At 42.4% G+C, this 18,271-nt stretch overlaps 1 protein-coding gene across 3 annotated transcripts in view; it reads right to left on the bottom strand.

The window, feature by feature from the left end:
* Positions 1 to 18,271, bottom strand: part of PAPLN (papilin, proteoglycan like sulfated glycoprotein) — a 138,880-nt gene that overhangs the window by 12,644 nt on the left and 107,965 nt on the right. For all 3 annotated transcript variants that reach the window (XM_033951382.1, XM_033951384.1, XM_033951383.1), the window contains 5 exons: positions 17,585 to 17,690; positions 13,739 to 14,477; positions 10,958 to 11,095; positions 9,062 to 9,189; positions 4,302 to 4,431 (listed from right to left, as the gene is read on the bottom strand). In XM_033951382.1, the coding sequence (XP_033807273.1) occupies positions 4,302 to 4,431; positions 9,062 to 9,189; positions 10,958 to 11,095; positions 13,739 to 14,477; positions 17,585 to 17,690 (1,241 nt within the window). The remainder of the gene's footprint in view (positions 1 to 4,301; positions 4,432 to 9,061; positions 9,190 to 10,957; positions 11,096 to 13,738; positions 14,478 to 17,584; positions 17,691 to 18,271) is intronic.

Here is an 18,271-nt window from a genome sequence, read left to right as displayed (position 1 = left end):
CAGGGGAGGGAGGGAAGGGGGCTAGGTGCAGTGCCTGGCAGGGAGGGGGCTGGGTGTAGAGCCTGACAGGGAAGGGGGCTGGTTGCAGTGCTTGGAAGGGAGGGGACTGGGTGCAGATCCTGACAGGGGAGGGAGGGAGAGGGCGCTGGGTGCAGATCCTGGCAGGGCAGGACACTTGAATATTAAGCCACCCATCTTATATTTGAGTCAACCATTTTTCCTTCTTTTTTAGGGGAAAATGGGGGTCTCAACTTATATTCAGATCGACTTATATTCGAGTATATATGGTACATTGTTGTGATATACAGACTGCCTTCACAGACAGAAGTGGACAGAGATTTAATTTATGAAATTCAAATTATAGCTGTAAAAGGGAAAGTACTACTAATAGGTGATTTTAATATGCCAGATGTTGATTGGGGTATCCCTATTTTGAGGACTCCTAGAAGTAGGGTGATCCTGGATTCTCTACAGGGAGAACTGTTCTAACAGTTGGTAATGGAACTAATGCGGAATGGAGTCCTATTAGACTTAGAGCCACTGTGGTTTTCAAAAGAAGTAGCTGAGAAAGAAAGGAAATGAGGTTAGCCTTCATAAACTACAAAGGATTGTAAAAAGAGGAAGACAGACAAAAATATCTGGAAAAGTTGAGAAGCTGGTAGAGTAGTCAGGAAAGCAAATATAAAAATGAAAGAAAAATAGTCAACATGGTAAAACTGGGGAATAAGACATTAGAAGGAAGTGCAAAAGTGGCATTGTGAGACTCAAAGGTGAAGGGGAGGAATATGTAGAAGCTGATAAAGATAAGGCTGTATTGCTCAACAAATATTTCTATTCTGTGTTCACAGCTGAAGGGCCGGGAGCAGGACTTCAGAAGACAAACGCAAATAGGAACACAGGTATGGTAGACCTTGAGCGATTTTCACAGAACTGTGTTCATGAGGAGTTAGCTAAACTCAAGGGTAAATGGGATGGGACTTGATATACTGCTTTTCCTGTGTTATTTACACAATCAAAGCAATTTACATGGGGCAATGAAGTGTTAAGTGACTTTCTTAAAGTCATAAGGAGTTGCAGTGAGAATCAAACTCACAATGTGAGGGTGCTGAGGCAGCTGCTGTAACCACTAGACCACTCATCCATGTGGATAAAGTGATGGAGCCAGTTGGCTCCACATCCGAGGGTACTGAAGGAATTTAGGGAAGTTCTGGCGGCTCTACTGACTGACCTTTTCAATGCATCTCTAGATATGGGAGTGGTACCAGAGGACTGGAGAAGGGCAAATGTGGTCCCGCTCCATAAAAGTCCAAGTAAGGGAGAGGTAGGGAATTAGATATTTTTACAGTTATGGGCCCTCAATGGTGGAATACTCTACCTCAGTATATTCGATCGGAACTAGATATTGTAAAATTTAAAACACTTTTAAAGACTTATTTATTTAAAGATGCCTATGATTTTTAAAACTAGTTTTTTTTCAAATATTTTAAAATTTATTTCTTACATGGTGCTTTGGTTTTATAATACCCTTCCTATTGTTTTTTCCTTTTTTAACTATACCCAAATATTGTAACTTTTATCCCTATTCCTCAAACTCATGTATGTATAGTTTTAAATTTGAAATTTGTATTTATTTTGTAAGTTTCTTCTATCTAAATAGTAATATGTACATCGCCTAGAATCTGTAATAGGCGATTCATCAAAAATTGAATAAACTTGAAACTTGATTACAGGTTGGCAAGTCTGACTTCTGTGGTAAGTAAATTAATGGAAATGCTGTTAAAACAGAAAAGAATGACTTTTCTAGAATCCAATGGACTATATTATCTGAGGCAACATTGTTTCACTAGAGGCAGGTCTTGTCAGACCAATCTCATCAATTTCTTTAACTAGATGACTAGAAAGCTGGATAGAGGGAGAGCACTAGATGTGGTGTATTTAGATTTTAGCAAAGCCTTTGATACTGATCCACACAGGCATCTAATCCTCCGTATGGACCCCAAAGTGATGGACTGGGTTAGGAACAGGTTGAGCGGAAGGCAAGAGAGGGTGATAGTAAATGAGGATCACTCCGATGAAAAGGATGTTGCTAGTGGCATGCTGCAAGGTTCGGTTCTTGGGACTTTTCTTTTTAATATATTTGTAAGCGATATTGCTGAAGGGCTATCTGGTAAAGTTTGCCTCTTTGTGGTTGATACCAAAATCTGTAATGGGCTAGACACCCCTGATGGGGTGGCTAACATGAAAACGGACCTAGCGAAGTTTGAAGAATGGTCCAGAATTTGGCAGCTATGATTTAATGCTTAAAAATGCAGGTATAATTTAGGGGGTGAAAAGCTTTTGTGCATGACAGAGGAGTGGGACTTGAGTTAATTGCTTTAGTAAAGAGGAGAGGCCTCAGATCCCCGTGTGTTGTCAGTAAATTTACTCAACAGCCACACTAGATAGGGAAAAAACCTCATCGGCGCTCTCCCCCTCCTGCCTATTGGCACCACAAAAATGTTCCGAAATATTCAGGCCGACCTGAGCGTTAACAATTTCGCCGAGAGTTCACCGCCCTGACGCAGCTATACAGCGAAATGTCAGCTAGCTTTACATTGGCGGGCACAGACCAAGCAAAGATGAAACAAGAAGGAAGTGAATAACAGAACAACAAGAATTCCCTGCCTAAGTTCTTTATATGACTCATATAAGAATATTTCGGAACATTTTTGTGGTACCAATAGGCAGGAGGGGGAAAGCGCCGATGAGGGTTTTTCCCTATCTAGTGTGGCTGTTGAGTAAATTTACTGACAACACACGGGGATCTGAGGCCTCTCCTCTTTACTAAAACAATTAACTTTGTAAGCATTAGTTCATCAGAGATAAGTGTAATAGCTGAACACTTGTCACTGTATTCATTTATTTTTTGAAATTTTTTGAAATTATTAAATAGTGGGGTTCCCCAGGAGTCTGTGCTGGAACCGCTGCTTTTTAACTTATCTAGAGATGGGAATAACTTGCGAGATTCTCAGATTTGCTGATGACACAAAGTTGTTCATAGTAGTTAAATTGCAAGAGATGGCGGATGACATTTAAAGTGAGCAAGTGTAAAGTGATGCATATAGGAAGAGGGACCCGAACTATAGCTACGTAAGGCAAGGTTCCACATTAGAAGTTACCGCCTAGGAAAAGGATCTAGGTGTCATCCCTTAATGAGCGGTGACAGCTAAGAAAGCAAATAGAATGTTAGGAATTATCAAGAAAGGAATGGAAAACAAAGATGAGAATGTTACAATGCCCTTTTATCACTCCATGGTGCGACCGCACCTCGAATATTGTGTGTAATTCTGGTCACTGCATCTCAAAAAAGATATAGCGAAATTATAAAAGGTAAAGAGAAGGGCAAGAACCCAAACCTGGACTCTGATGGTCTCGTTTAGTTATATCTGTTAGATATTATTGTGTTCTGTAATGGGGGAAAATGCTGTATTTGCTTGTAATGTTCTTTTTATTTCATGCCGAATAAACTGTTTTGAGAAAAAAAAATGATAAAAGGGATGGGAAGACTTCCCTATGAGGAAAGACAAAAGTGGCTAGGGCTGTTTTCTGAAGTCACTTCTGAGTCTCCACTTTTACCTTCATCCTGTGCCCCCATATTCCAGAGTTTCCTTTCAGTCGAAAGAGACTCATCTCCTGCGTATTTATACCACACGGGTATCTGGCAATGGCATCCATTATCCGGGTCTCTGGTGGCACCTGGAAGCTATGTAGCTAATGGCACAATTAGCACTGCTTTTTATGTGGACCCAACGCAGCTAGTTAGTGTATGTGGATATCGGCACTGAATATCACCAATGGCTGCATAACTCTCAGCTCTGTTCCCCGGATTACCCTGGCACTAACTGGAGAGTGCAACAGCTGTCAAGAGTGAATATTCACCAGGATTGTCTGGTTAAATGTCACTAAATATCTACTCCTGGTTGGCCAGTTTAATTTAATGGGGCAGGAACCTAACCTGCCCAGTTAAATCACTTTGAATACCCACCCATAAGTATGTAAATGTATAAGAGTTCTTCAAACAGTTTCCGCACTTTCATATTTTCGCAGGAAATGGTTGGGGCAGGAGAAGTGGCAAGAGGGCATGTCATAGAGTGTCATGTGACTAGTCAGTCAGGCAAAACAGGGCGATTATGTAGAAAAGTGATATAATTTGCTTTTGAGATATTTAATAATTAGTGTTTAAAAAATAAAAGTGCGGACACTTTTTGAAGATCCCTTGTACATATTAATATTAAATGATGAGAAGAAAGGAATGGTGTTACCTAGAGCCAGTCTGCCATAGCCAACCAGACTGGGAACTGGCTAGCTCAGTGTTCGTGCTACCTCCTGTGAAAACTCCTTGTTGGGAGGACAAAGCGCTTTCCACTTCTGATCCTTTTAATAGCGATTTTCCTGTTCAAAATGAAACACATTTTATTTATAACTTCAATTTTTTTTTTTTCTTATTAAATGGTTTCAAACATGCAAAAAGCCTGAGAAAAGGGCTTGTCTAGACCGGTGGCTGCCAAACCTGCCTTGGGGACGCCCTCAGCTAATTGGATTTTCATGATATCCATGATGAATATTCATGATGCAGATTTGCTTGTGCCGCCTCCATTTTATGTAAATCTCTTTCGTGCATATTTTTTGTAGATATCCTGAAAATCTCAGTGGCTGGGGGGCCCTCAGGACAGATTTGGGAATCACTAATCTGCAAAACAGGCCTTACAGTTTCAGCAGGATTTTGGACAGTGTAACTCCTGGACCAGAGAAGCCATTTATTTGATTAACCACTTAGGGATGACCACTAAAGCAACATTAGCATAGCAGAGCTGTGAAAGTCACTAACAGAATGTGCTGTGGTAGTGATCAAGGACACATAGTAATTCTGGACACTTAACATTTATCGTATTTCTCGCTCCATAAGACGCCCTTTTTCCACCCCCAAAAAAGGAGTGGAAATAAGGGTGCATCTTATGGAGTGAATACCGCGCCCCCCTCTCCCCCGGTACCTTTATGTAATCCTGGCGGTCCAGCACTGCATCAGCAGGCTCCCCTGTTGGACGGTCGCCTGAGTCCCCATCTACCGCGGCAGTGAGAGGCAGGCGCGAGCCCTGAGCGCGCCTGCCTGGTCCCACGCCGCCACCGCATGAATGGTGTAGTCAGCTCAGTCCAGCGCTGCATTGGCAGGCTCCCCCATCTGCCGCAGAAGTGAAAGGCAGGTGTGAGCCCCGAGTGTACTTGCCTGGTCCCGCGCTGCTGCCTGAATGGTGCCGTTGGTTCTCACTAGACTTGTGGGAATTGACAGCACCATTTGAGCGGTGGCGCGGGACCAGGCAGGCGTGCTCAGGGCTCATGCCTGCCTTTTACTTCTATCTGCTGATGCAGCACTGGACCGAGCTGATGGCACCATTCGGCCAGCGGCATGGGACCAGGCAGGCGCACTTGGGGCTCGCACCTGCCTCTCACTGGAGTGAAAAATATGGTATTTCTGTTCCTGGAGTGCTCACAAAAAAACCTGGGTCCCTTGGTTTAATCTACTGCACTAAACACCAGGCTGCCCTGCTCTGAAGGGACATCTGTGTGGCTGTTGTAAGAGTGCTGTCAAACTTTCATTGTCCCTGCTTTTTTTACTGTTTAATTTGCTGGAGGTACCAAAGGGTTGGGGAGGGGGGTCCTGCATAAAGGTACCGGGGAAGGGTACCTGCTGGAATTACAGTAAATTTACAACAAATGTACAGCTGAGGCAAGAGGCCTTGTGCTGGACATGTGAATTGCTTTAATAAAAATTAAAAAAGAGGAAATAAAAATGAAAAGACATTTTCCAAAACTGAGCAGGAAACAGAAAGACTTCCCGGCCTGCCCTGTCCCTACCTACCTGCCTGCCAGCCACTAGGCACTGCCCTGTGCCCTGTCCTGGCCTACCACTAGACCACAAGAGGAGGGACAGGGTGCAGAGCCTGGCAAGGAGTGTGGGGTTGGGTGCAGAGCCTGGCAGGGATAATTTGGTTAAGAATGGGGTTTTTAACTTGTTTTTCTCCTCTAAATCTAATATGCGTCTTATGGTCAGGTGCATCTTATGGAGCAAAAAATATGGTATGTGATGATTATACATGGAAAGGATTAGAATAATGACATTTACATGTGTATGCGTGTCCATATTTGCATAAATACTTAAGCACTATTCTGTTAACTACATACATGCCTATCTTACATAGTGCATATTTTATAGGTAGGCGGAGTTTATGCTGAGGATGGTGGGAGACACATGCATGTATAAGCTACATATACAGTATATTTCTGGCACCCAGTTGTAAACACACCAGCTCTATGGCTGCGAAGTGCTCACACCTAAATTTCACCTGTCAAAGTAATATTCTTTATAAAGGACAGATGTCCTTATGCAGGAGTCTATGGACTTCTTGAATCATACTGGATTTTTGGAGTCTTCCAAAGAGAAGCTGGGCCCAGCTACTATTATTGCGACTTTATGATGAAAACTTCTGTCAGAATCCACCATTAATGATTCCCTGCTTTTCATTTGAAAGTTAGGATGGAACCAGATGTTTCCAGTGCTAATCAGAAGAAAATTTATTCTCTTGTGACATGGAATCAGTGGCGTAGTAAGGGTGAGTGGCGCCCAGGACAGTGTCACCCCTCCCCCATCCTCTTCCCAGCCATGCGCCCCCTCCCCCTTCCCTTTCCCTGTACCTTTTTAACTTCTCCGGCATAAGCAGCATGCCTACGCCGGTGTCGGCTCGCCCTTACTTCCTAGGCGCGGGTCACGGAAGTGATGTCAGAGAGAGCACCAATGCTGATGCAGGCAGCAATCTCGTGCCGAGGAAGTAAAAAAGGTACAGGGGGGAAGGCAAGGGGCGTGCATGCGCCCACGGCAAGGAGAGAAGGAGGGGTACTGCACGCTTAGGAAGACCGCACCCGGGGCAGACCACCCCCCTGCATGGGGTTATACAACTCAGGGCTTTGTTCCCTGCAAATGTTTTGTCAGGTACATTAATGCTAAGTAGAGCCTATTGGTTTCTTCTAAAATTGCAGGGTCTGTCTCCCTACAGTTCTTTCCTATTTTTATTGTAAGACTAGTCCCACTTACGCAGCCATTCTTTTTCTTCTCATCGTCTGGCACCATTTCTTTAAATCAGGGATCTAAAGTATCCCTCCACTGTGGACTATTACGCATAGCCCTTCTTTTGGGGTTTTCTATTCTTGATATATTTTTTCTCTTTCTTTTGAAAATTATTCCTATGTTTGCTTAGAATTCAATTTGAATATATATCAAAATAAAATAATAAAAACAACCTTGCTGACCAGTAAACTACAATTTTTAGAGCTTTGTTTTGACACCATGCAGTGGTGTGGGGTTAAGGGAATATCACTAGGGAGAACGATACAAGCTGTAATAATCATATGTTAGAAGGAAGTAAGGCAGGTTGTACAAAACAAACTTGTACTGTAACTATGGCAAATTGTAACTTGCTAACTGTATATTATCTATGTTTAACCTGTAGTCCGTTCTGAGCTCTTTGGGGAAGACGGGATAGAAAATGAATTACATAAACAAATAGTCTTCTACTAGAAATGTGCTGCCTTGGGGCTCTTGTATGTATATAGAAAAGTGCAAGCACAAAAGCCTTCTAAGGACCCAAGGAGCTGCAGCTTTTCTGAAGGGTCCTCTTCCACAATAGAGAATGACACGGTGACAAAATTCATCACCGTTCCCGTCCCCGCGGATAACCGCGGGAAACCATCTTCATGTCATTCTTTAAAGAGAGAGGGAAGAATCAGAGTATGAATGGCCACAACCATTGACCCGCAAGCTTTGCTTTGAAGAATGCCGGTGTAGAAGGACTGAGGTTGAGATAAACACTACAGAATGGCAGTCTCTGGTATCCAGCGCAGATTTTGTGATGTCATAATGCCTCATTCCACCAGTGCCTAAGAGCCAATCACATCAGTGATGTCACAATGCTTCATTATCCTTGGCTCACATAAGAATCAGAGTATGAATGGCCACAACCACTGACCCGCAAGCTTTGCTTTGAAGAATGCTGGTGTAGAAGGACTGAGGCTGAAATAGACACTAGAAAATGACATGGGATTATTTCCCGTGGTTATCCACGGGGATGGGAACGGTGATGAATTTTGTCACTGTGTCATTCTCTATTCCACAGCCCTCAAAAAGTGCTAGCCCTAATTGACAGCATGTACTTTCACCGCTGCATGGTTGGCACTGGCGCAGTGCTGGCGTACAGACAAATTACCCGACCTTCACAGAGTTTACGCCAGATTGGACTATCTTGAATTGATGTCAAAACTAATGGCTCTAAGACATAATAGGCTACCAGCTTATCATAAGGTCTGGGATAACTATGTACAGTGGAGGAAGCAGTCAGGTAGGATTTGAAATGTATAGTGAGCATTTTGGATTATGTGATGTTTGGGGTTATAGAGCATTTCCTTGGGGGGATGGGAGACAGGGAAGGGGGGATTAATGATTATGAAAATGCAGAGTTGTCCTAGTATAGGATTACCAGACATCCAGATTTCCCTGGACATGTTCTCCTTTTCAGGGACATGTCCAGGGGTCCGGACGGCTTTTCAAAACCGCGCTTTGTCCGGGTTTTGAAAAGCTTCCCGACTAAATCGTGTTGGGAAGGAGCATCCGCGCATACCATCTGGGGGAGGAACCAGGGCGTGACACAGGCGGAATGGGGCGGACCTGGGGGTGTGGCCACAGGGCCGGATTTTCCTTCGGGAAAAATCTGGTAACCCTATCTTAGCATATCTATGTTTGGATTTTGTGCACAGGATGGATGTAAAAATTGCATTATGTTGTATATTTGCTATGGTTCGCTGAATAAAGGAATATTGGGGAGGAAAAAAACCAGTTCTAACCCTGGGCTGAAGCCTGAATCTTTTACTCACTTAGCAACTCCTCTAGTGTCACTAATAAAGAAGCAAGGAAAATTTGAAATGGAAGAGACGGGAAAGTGTTTGGGGAGGAAGAGGTTAAAAATATATGCGTAACCTTGTAGTTTCAGCTGCACCTGATGAGTCTCCCTATGGTGCCCGTTCGAAACGGTGCAGGTGTACAATCCAGCATCCTCGGCATTGACCTGGCTGATCACCAAGGAGCTATCGGACTGATAAACATGCCTGTAAAGTGTGGTGCACAGTGGGAGACAAGAAAACATGAGGACGTCATGAACAAAGTGCCTGAATACAATGACTTCATGTGCAATTTGCCCTAACGTTGTCACCCTTATTTCTATCTAACTCCTGTTGTTCTGTTTTATTTGTCCATACAAGGTCTTTTTTTTTTTTTTTAAATCTTTATTCATTTCAAATCTTAAATCAAGTACAATATTGACATTTATCAATTAAGCATTCAAATACACTTGAAATCCTATAATTGATCATCATAATATAAAATATTACCCCCCTCCCTTATTTATTTATGAAAATGATTTGTTTCAATTATAATCAAAAATACCCACCCCCTCCCCCCCTTAATGTCTTAAAAATTTATATAGGGAAGAATATTTTTAATCTTTACAATAATCTATTAATGGCCTCCACACATTTTGAAAGGTCTGTTCAAAAAGTTCCTGGACTGATTTTATAAAAATGTATTAAACGATCTTTACAACTTATTCCATTAGGCCCCCTTCAAAGTACTCCCCTTCCCTGCATATACACCTTTCCCAATATCGTTTCCACTTCGGGGAAACGGTCCTTAAACGCATCTTCAGGAATTGCCAAAAGTTGCTGCATTGAATTTTGCTTTATGTCTTCAATGGTGTCGAATTTATTTCCTTTCAGCGTGGATTTAAGTTTAGCAAACAAGAAGAAGTCAGCAGAGGCCAAATCAAGAGAGTAAGATGTTCTATTACATTTTGGATTGACACTGCAAGTAGCCCACTGTGCCATACTATGGAGGTCTTTTACAAAGCTGCAGTAGTGATCCTGCTGTGGAAAATGGAAGCCAATAGGAATCGAATGAGCTTTGGTGCATTTATCACAACCACAGCTTTGTAAAAGGGGCCCTATGTACTATTATTTTAATTTTTTTTACTCCTGTAATTGTATATTGCCTATGTTTAGCTTAAACCACTTTAGGCAAATTTCTTCAATAAAGGTGGCAAATAAATTCTAATAAATAAATACATCAAATAAATAAATCAGTAATATGAAGGTACAGTATATCACCTGACTATATAGCTGGATAGGCTAAGGCAGGAACAAAAGTCCCGAGAGTTCTTCCTTTTCTCAGAGCTCAGCTGCCCCATTAGTCTTACTTCACCATAACAACTTAGAAATCTAACAATGTATTCTGATTGCTTGGAAGAACTCAGAGTGCAACTGTTAATTAATGCATCTAACATATTTTTGAAGCCCTTTGCAGACATTTACAGCTATCTTCATTAAAATATTATGCAAAAAAAGTGGTTATTTTAGGGGGATAAACAATGCTATCATGTAACATTTCAAATTCCTCTTAGGTACATTAATGCACCAAGCATCAGGTCTGATTTTTTTTTTTTTTTAATGGAATCATATCATTAGGAAGCAAAGTAACATTTCATTTATTTATACATGAACTGAGCATGCGCAAAAGTACCACCCCACCAACTGCCTGCTGCTCAGGTAACACAGGCAGGAGCTCCCACAGTGAATCTCTTTGGTTGGCGGGGCTCAAATATCCACCCTCCTCTCCTCTCCAAGCCATGTATCTGATGGCACAAGTGTGAAGGCATGCTAGTGGAAGCTTAGTGTTATTTATGCTAACTACAGGGGTTCAGGAAATGGCTAAGGGACTGAACAAAGCTTAAGCCATACCAGACAATATTTTCTATGCACACACATACTCTCACTTTTCTAAATACAAACCTACCATAAATGACCCCACTGAGGTTAGACTTACCTGGTGGAAGATACAGGACGTCTATTTTTCAGCCATTCAACTCGGGGGTATGGAAAAGCACTAACTCCGCAATGCAGCTGAATGGTCTGTCCTAGAAATGCCTCCACTGTGTTAGACTCTGCTCTATCCAAGATGATCCTTAACGATAAAAACATGGAAAAACTTACAATTCCTTTAATACGCATCCTCCTTCCAGTTCTTTAACCATCCCGAACAGTCACATATAGTGAGCAAAATGCAATGCACTAAGTGTTAATTCTTTGCCAATGTCATTATAGAATAGTGTCAGCATTTATATGCTAACAGACCCACCTACTTATGCCATGTTAATAGTAACATAGTAAATGATGGCAGATAAAGACCTGAACAGTCCAACCAGTCTGCTCATTGGTTATTCTCATTAAAAATAACTTGTCTCTTCTTTGATATTTCTGGGCCGTAGATTAAAGTCCACCTGGAATTGTCCTAGGTTCCAACTGCTGAAGTTGCCATCTAAACTCACTCCAGCCTATCCAACCACCCTTTTGTTTGCAGGATATCTACTGTAAAGTCTGCCCTGTAACGTCCTCATGTTCCAAGTTAGTGGAGTGCCCATTGATGTCCATCCTACACTGAATCACTATATATGGGACACAAACCGTACAAGTCTGTCCAATACTGGCCTTAGTTTTTTAATTTATACCATTTGTTTTCTAATTAGAGATCCTCTGTGTTTATCCCATGCTTTTTTGAATTCCATCACCATTTTCCTCTCCATCACCTCCCTCGGGAGGGCATTCACCACCCTCTCTGTGAAAAAGAATTTCCTAACATTACTCTTAAGTCTTCCTCCCTGCAACCTCAAATTATGCCCTTTTCCCTTCTCTGGAAAAGATTTGGTTCTATATTAATATCTTTCAAGTATGTAAATGTCTGTATCATATCTCCCCTGTCTCTCCTCTCCTCTCCTCTAGAGTATTCATGTTTAGATCAGAAGAGCAGGACTTGGGTGTGATTGTATATGGTGGCCAAACAGGTTGAAAAGGTGACAGCGAAAGCTAGAACAATGCTAGGATGCATAGGAAGAGGTATAGCCAGTAGGAAAAAGGAGATATTGATGCCCCTGTGAGACCTCATTTAGAATATTTTGTACAATTCTGGAGGCCGCAACTTCAAAAAGATATTAAAAAAAAGATGGAGTCAGTCCACAGAAAGGCTACTAAAATGGTATGTGGTCTTCAGCATAAGGCGTATGAGGACAGACTTAAAGATCTCAATCTGTATACTTTGGAGGAAAGGCAGGAGAGGGGAGATATGATAGAGATGTTTAAATACCTACATAATGTAAATGCACATGAGTCGAGTCTCTTTAGTTTGAAAGGAAACTCTGCAATGACAGGGCTTAGGATGAAGTTAAGAGGTGATAGGCTTTGGAGTAATATATGGAAATACTTTTTTACAGAAAGGATGGTAGATGCATGGAACAGCTTCCCAGAAGAGGTGGTGGAGATAGAGACTGTGTCTGAATTCATAAGGGCCTGGGATAGGCACGTGGGATCTCTCGGAGAGAGAAAGAGATAATGGTTACTGCGGATGGGCAGACTAGATGGGCCACTTGGCCTTTATCTGCCATCATGTTTCTATGTTCTATGTTTCTTTTGGTTCAAACCCCTTACCATTTTCGTCATCTTCCTTTGGAGCACTTCATGTGCATAAACGTGGCACCTTAGCATGTAACTTATTTTGTAAATGTAGAACCACATAGCGGATGTAAATGTAAGAAACAGATCTCAATAATGGCAAGAAGATGCTGTATTAAAAATATCCTTTAAAATCATAGAAATATGATAGCAGAGAAAGGCCAAATGGCCCAGTCTGCCCATCCGCAGTAACCATTATCTCTTTCACTCTCTGAGAGATTCCATGTGCCTATCCCAGGTTTTATTGAAATCAGACAGTCTCTGTCTCCACCACCTCCAATGGGAGACTGTTCCATGCATCTACCACTCTTTCCATAAAACAGTATTTCCTCAGATTACGCCAGAGCCTATCACCTCTTAACTTCATCCTATGCCATCTCATTGTAGAGTTTCCTTTCAAATAAGAGACTCGACTCATGCACATTTATATTACATAGGTATTTAAACAATTCTATCATATCTCCCCTCTCCCGCTTTCCTTCAAAGTATGCAGATTGAGATCTTTAAGTCTGTCCCCATACGTCTTATGATGAAGACTACATATCATTTTAGTAGCCTTTCTCTGGACCGACTCCATCCTTTTTATATATATTTTTGAAGGTGCAGTAGAACACAGATAATCCTTACAGCAGTTCTACTTATGTGTTCTGCTGCAGTGATTTGAAGAACTTAAAATTGTTGATGCTGAGTTATAGCACACTTGGTTGAGAGTGCAATGTTGAGCATTCTTCTTTATGAAAGCTACTCCTGATACAGCCCTATTCTGGGCAAAACATGCCTCATGCTGGGTGATTTTAAAGGATATTTTTAATAAAGCATCTTCTTGCTATTATTGGGATCCACTTCATACATTTACATCCGCTGCATGATTCTACCATTACATTACTAGGAATTTTATATCTCTATTTTGAGCTAAGTGGCTAGCTCATCAAATATATCCTTAATCTATTTTTTTAAATTACCTATATTCATACTTAAGTCTGATATGCTAATTTATTTATTTTTTTTAGCCAGAGATACAGAACACAAAAACTCTTAGTAAATTAGATTGTTAATAACCAGCAGGAAAATTTGTTTAAAAGGCATAATTTGAAAGCTATACCTATATGTAGAGGGCTGATGAGACCGATCATTTTCTTGATAATTTGCTTCCTGTCTCCTTGCAGAGCTGTCTATTGTCCTTCCTTCAGAGTGTCCAGAAGGAACAGCTTCTCCTCGCCCTAATGATTGACTCATATGAATTAGCTTTCTCTCTGTAGTGACTGAGGAGCCAACTCCCCACTGCTGTTTGTCTGAAGGGAAGATGCTGTGACTAGGCTGGTGCAACCTTGCTTGTCCATCAGTAGTATCTATGGTCCTTCTCCAGCTGTCTTCTCCCTGGTGAAGTCCTACTCCTTGTCGTATAGAATGAAATTCTGTATCAGTTGGGCCTGAGTGTACAGAGTGATGAGCAATATTCTTTCCTTCATGACCTTCTCTTTGGTGGCTTCCATGTTCCTTGCTAAATATCTGAGCATGTGCTCTTGAAGAATGAAGTTGACTTTGGCTTTCCCCTACAGTGTGACTTCCCTGTCTCTGCCAACCAGAGTGCCTCTGTGGGGTTTCTTCTACGTTCACTACATCTGTGTAGTAAGTGCGTTCCATCTGGCCCACATTCAGATTACCAGGGCTCTGGCATGCTCTTTTGCACTCTTCCTCTGACATGAAGTTGTTTTTGTTGCCATGGCACCCTCCATACCAGAAACGGTTGCATTGACCAGCATCTGCCACAAAGTACCAGCGTGTGATCCAGTCTGAACATGGGCCTTGGGCATTTGGGACTAAACACATGGTGGGGTATGCTGCAAAAAAGGTTAATAAGAAAAAAAGTCAGATGACTGTTTCTTAATTTCATATCTATGAAAACCACTTGCCTTATTAATCATTGTATGATCAGGCAGAATGGATGGCTTACATTTAAAAACTGACTTATTGAACTGACAATGTGACTATGAGTTGGTCTAATGGCCCAGTAGTGACATTAATCACTGTTGTGTGGAAGCGAGATCCAGGTCCAGTTTACAGACTAAATGCCTCCTTCTTTGGCTAGAGTAGGCCTCGGAGACTTCAAAAGCAGCATTGACAGCCCCCAGGTGAAACTCCCAATCATAGGTTAAGAATTGATACCTGCTCTCTGTATCACTAAATAATTGTACCATATTCTGATGGGAAATATGGTCTATGTTTTTCAACTAGAGGCTGTTTTTTACATAAACAATATTACTATCTTATGAAGAAATTCTCTCTTACATTACTCGGAGCCTAACCTCTAAATTAATGCAGCTTGATCATATTAGATCTATATCTTGGTCTGGCCATCAACTTCCCATAAAAGGAATCTAATGTTATAAAATCTCCCATCAATCAATTTTTTAATTGGTTGCCTGTGCCAGACAGCAGGTCAGAAGCCCCAGTTTAGATTTTCTTCGAGCTTTCCCCCCTCCCCTTACACAATCAAGAGAACTCAATTTACTGAGGGTAAGATACAAAATATTCTGACACCACGGTAAAAAATTCTGTGGTGGGAGCAATTTTTCTATACTGGGGTGATGGTCAGCATATATAGCATGCAAATTATATGCATGCTATTCATGTGGAGCAGCCCCAGTAAAATGGGGGGGATGGACTGTATCTGCTGCTTGCTTAGAAAATCAAAGCATAGGCACAGCTCCTCCCCATCCCTCCTGTCAAAGGCTCTTCTGCTGCTGTTGCTCTCCCCTGTCGGCTCATCTGATCGCAGCAGGGGAATCCTGGATCAACTGAGCTAGCAGGACACCCCAGCGCTGCTGATTGGTGACTTCAAGGCTTCCCCTGCGGCATAGCTGTTTGGGGCTTTCCCTGCCAACTCAACTGAAAGCTGCTCCACTATCAGCTGAGCCGGCAGAGGAAACCCCAAACAGCTGGGCAGCAGGGAAACCCCAAAGTCAACAATCTGGCTTCAGGGAGTTCTGCTGGCTCAGCTGATTGGTGATTCCCCTTCCACAATCAGATGAGCTAGCAGGGGAAAGCAGGAAGTGACCCCATCCTCCCTCCTGCTGAGCCCCTATCCAAAAAAAGCCTAGTGATCTAGTGGGCTGAGTTAGGTCAGACCCCCCCAAACACAGCTCAAAGACCCTCCTACCCATCTGGCCATATGGGCCTTGAACCCCCCCCCCCCCCCCGACACCTCCTTACCTTAGCTTTGAAAATTAGCAGGATGGAAGCTTGCGCCCTCCTGCTTGAAGGTCCACCTCTTCAAAATGGCATCTTTGCCCCTGCCTGGTGCATCCTGGGATGCACTGGTTGGGGACCAAATACCATATAAGGAGAAAAACTCATATGGTTTTTAGATCCCTCCCAGTGCATCCTAAGGATGCACCAGGCAGGGGTAGGGCTGCTATTGTGAAAAGGCGGGCCTTGCGGTAGAAGGAAGTGGGCATCCCTCCTGCTGATCTTTCAAGTTAAGATCATTTTTTTGGGGGGGTCTCAGCAGGAGGGGGAATAGGAGAGATAAATTTAGAGAGCTCAGGGGGAATGGTGGGAGGAAGAAATCGGGGTGGCAAGTTGCAAATTTTTTTTTAATGGGCACAGCTGTGCATGAGTTGTATGAGTGTACAATACATGCACAACAGCTGCTTCAAACAAAAAACAAAGTCCACCACCAATAAAACATGATTTATACTAAAACAAAGTCCACCACAGCTGAGCCAGTAGCCCCTGCTTTCCCTGTAGGCTGAGCAGCAGGGGAATCCCGCAGATTACTTGAAACTTGATCAGGGATTCTTCTGCTGATGAGCTGGCAGGAAGAGTTGGGGCTGCCAGCTGAGCTGTATTTTTTTTTATGGGTTTAGCTGTTGTGTGTGTTGTGCACTCACAGAACACATGCACAAAATTTTGGCACCTATTTTGGGGTAATTAGGGGGGAGTTCCCATTCATGCATCACAAGGAAAGCTCATTAAAATACTAATGAGCTCCTTGTAATGCATTAGCAGAGAATTTTTGGTGGCTGCTACAAGGATTGTTAGCAGCCATGGAGAACCCTTTGTGCATCGGGAGGAAAGCTTTCCATGCCAGTAAGACTGCTTTTATGAGTCTTACTGCCTTGGAAAGTTTTTGAGCATTGGGGCCTGAGAGAAGAGAATCAGCTACTGAAAGGTGAGATATAGGGGGTGGGGCAATATTAAGGAGGAGGGGGAAACTGAGACTGAAGAGGTGATGACTGAAGGCTAGATGCACAAAACACGGTTGTTAAGACCATGTGAATCGCTGTTGGCTGATCTAGAACAGTGATTGATGTTTCAACAAGTTTCCATGCAAATGATTTGCACAAAGGTTCGCTGTAATCCCATCTAACCAGTCACTCTGAGAGCAACTTTGACACATACACAGAGCCAGTTTGGGGAAGCCTGAGCGGCAGAGGGAGCCCCAAAACAGCCTCCTGCCACTCAGGGAGATGAGAAGAAATACTTATGGAAGAGGGGACAAGAGGAGAGGAAAGACTGGGGAAACCTTTGGAAAATCCTTTGGAAAATCTGTTTACTTCACTGAGTATACCTTTCTCATCAAAAGGGAATAAACTGGCACTATGTTGTGAAATTTTTGAGTTCTCAGATCTTGCTTATTTGTGGAGGGGAACCATTAATTTTACAAGAAAAAAAAGAACATACAGTTTAAATTTAAAAAAATCTCCATAACAGCAAAAGACATACTGTGTTTCTTCAGTACCTGGCACAGCAGACAACAAGTGATAATTGCCTCTCCTCCCTCCCAATCAAATCTTGGCCATTTGTAACAGGTATTCTTTTAGTTTATTCAGCAGACTCTCTACACACAAAACACTTGAATAATTCTGCTTAATTACAGTCATGTTTTTCACAATTCATTGAAATTGAGAAAATTCACTCAAATAGAAGTATACATGTGACTTACCTAGGTGGGGTCTATTGTAACATCCTTCCCCCAGAGGTCCTGAAGCTGCTTTCCTGTTGTCATAGCAACAACCAAATCTGGAACCTCGGCACTCCTCTGATGGATTCTGTTGGGACAGAGTTTGTTTAGGGGGAACTGATATGTTGAACAGTAAGTAATTTTCAAAACAACATCAATCTGAGCTTGGGGAACAGCCCAGAGCACCATACTGATGCTTTTTTCGGACTCCAGAGTAGCAGAAACATTCTGTTCCAGTCTCTCCCTACAGGCAGCCTTACAGGGAAGAGAAGACGGTGAGCTTGGAGTAGAAAAGTGCCACTCTGGGGCCTATGCAGAAACTTACAGCTAATTTAACCACACCATTATCATGGGTTGCACATGCTGAGAAATGTAGGAAAAGATTGAGTGGGTATTAACTTGAACAGACTACATGACAGCACACTGCATTAAAATGATTGCATATGAGCCCATTAAGTATTCCATGGCAAGGACAGTGGCTTCTGATGCAGTTGCCACAAGAATTTTTCCACCAGATTCAGGGTAGTGTAGCCCAATCTGAGCCCCTCCCTGCCTTAATAGCTTTCTGCATCCAATCTTAGTTTCAAGTGATACACTCTCCTCCCTACCCTGACCCAACCACCTCTCCTTACTACTTTAAAATAAATTCCCTGGTGTCTAGACACCCGG

Source organism: Geotrypetes seraphini, chromosome 7, assembly GCF_902459505.1.
Source record: "Geotrypetes seraphini chromosome 7, aGeoSer1.1, whole genome shotgun sequence".
In the NCBI taxonomy this organism is placed as follows: Eukaryota; Metazoa; Chordata; class Amphibia; order Gymnophiona; family Dermophiidae; genus Geotrypetes; species Geotrypetes seraphini.
The sequence above is the reverse complement of the archived record's forward strand: the minus strand, read 5'-3'. Positions and strand labels throughout refer to the sequence as shown.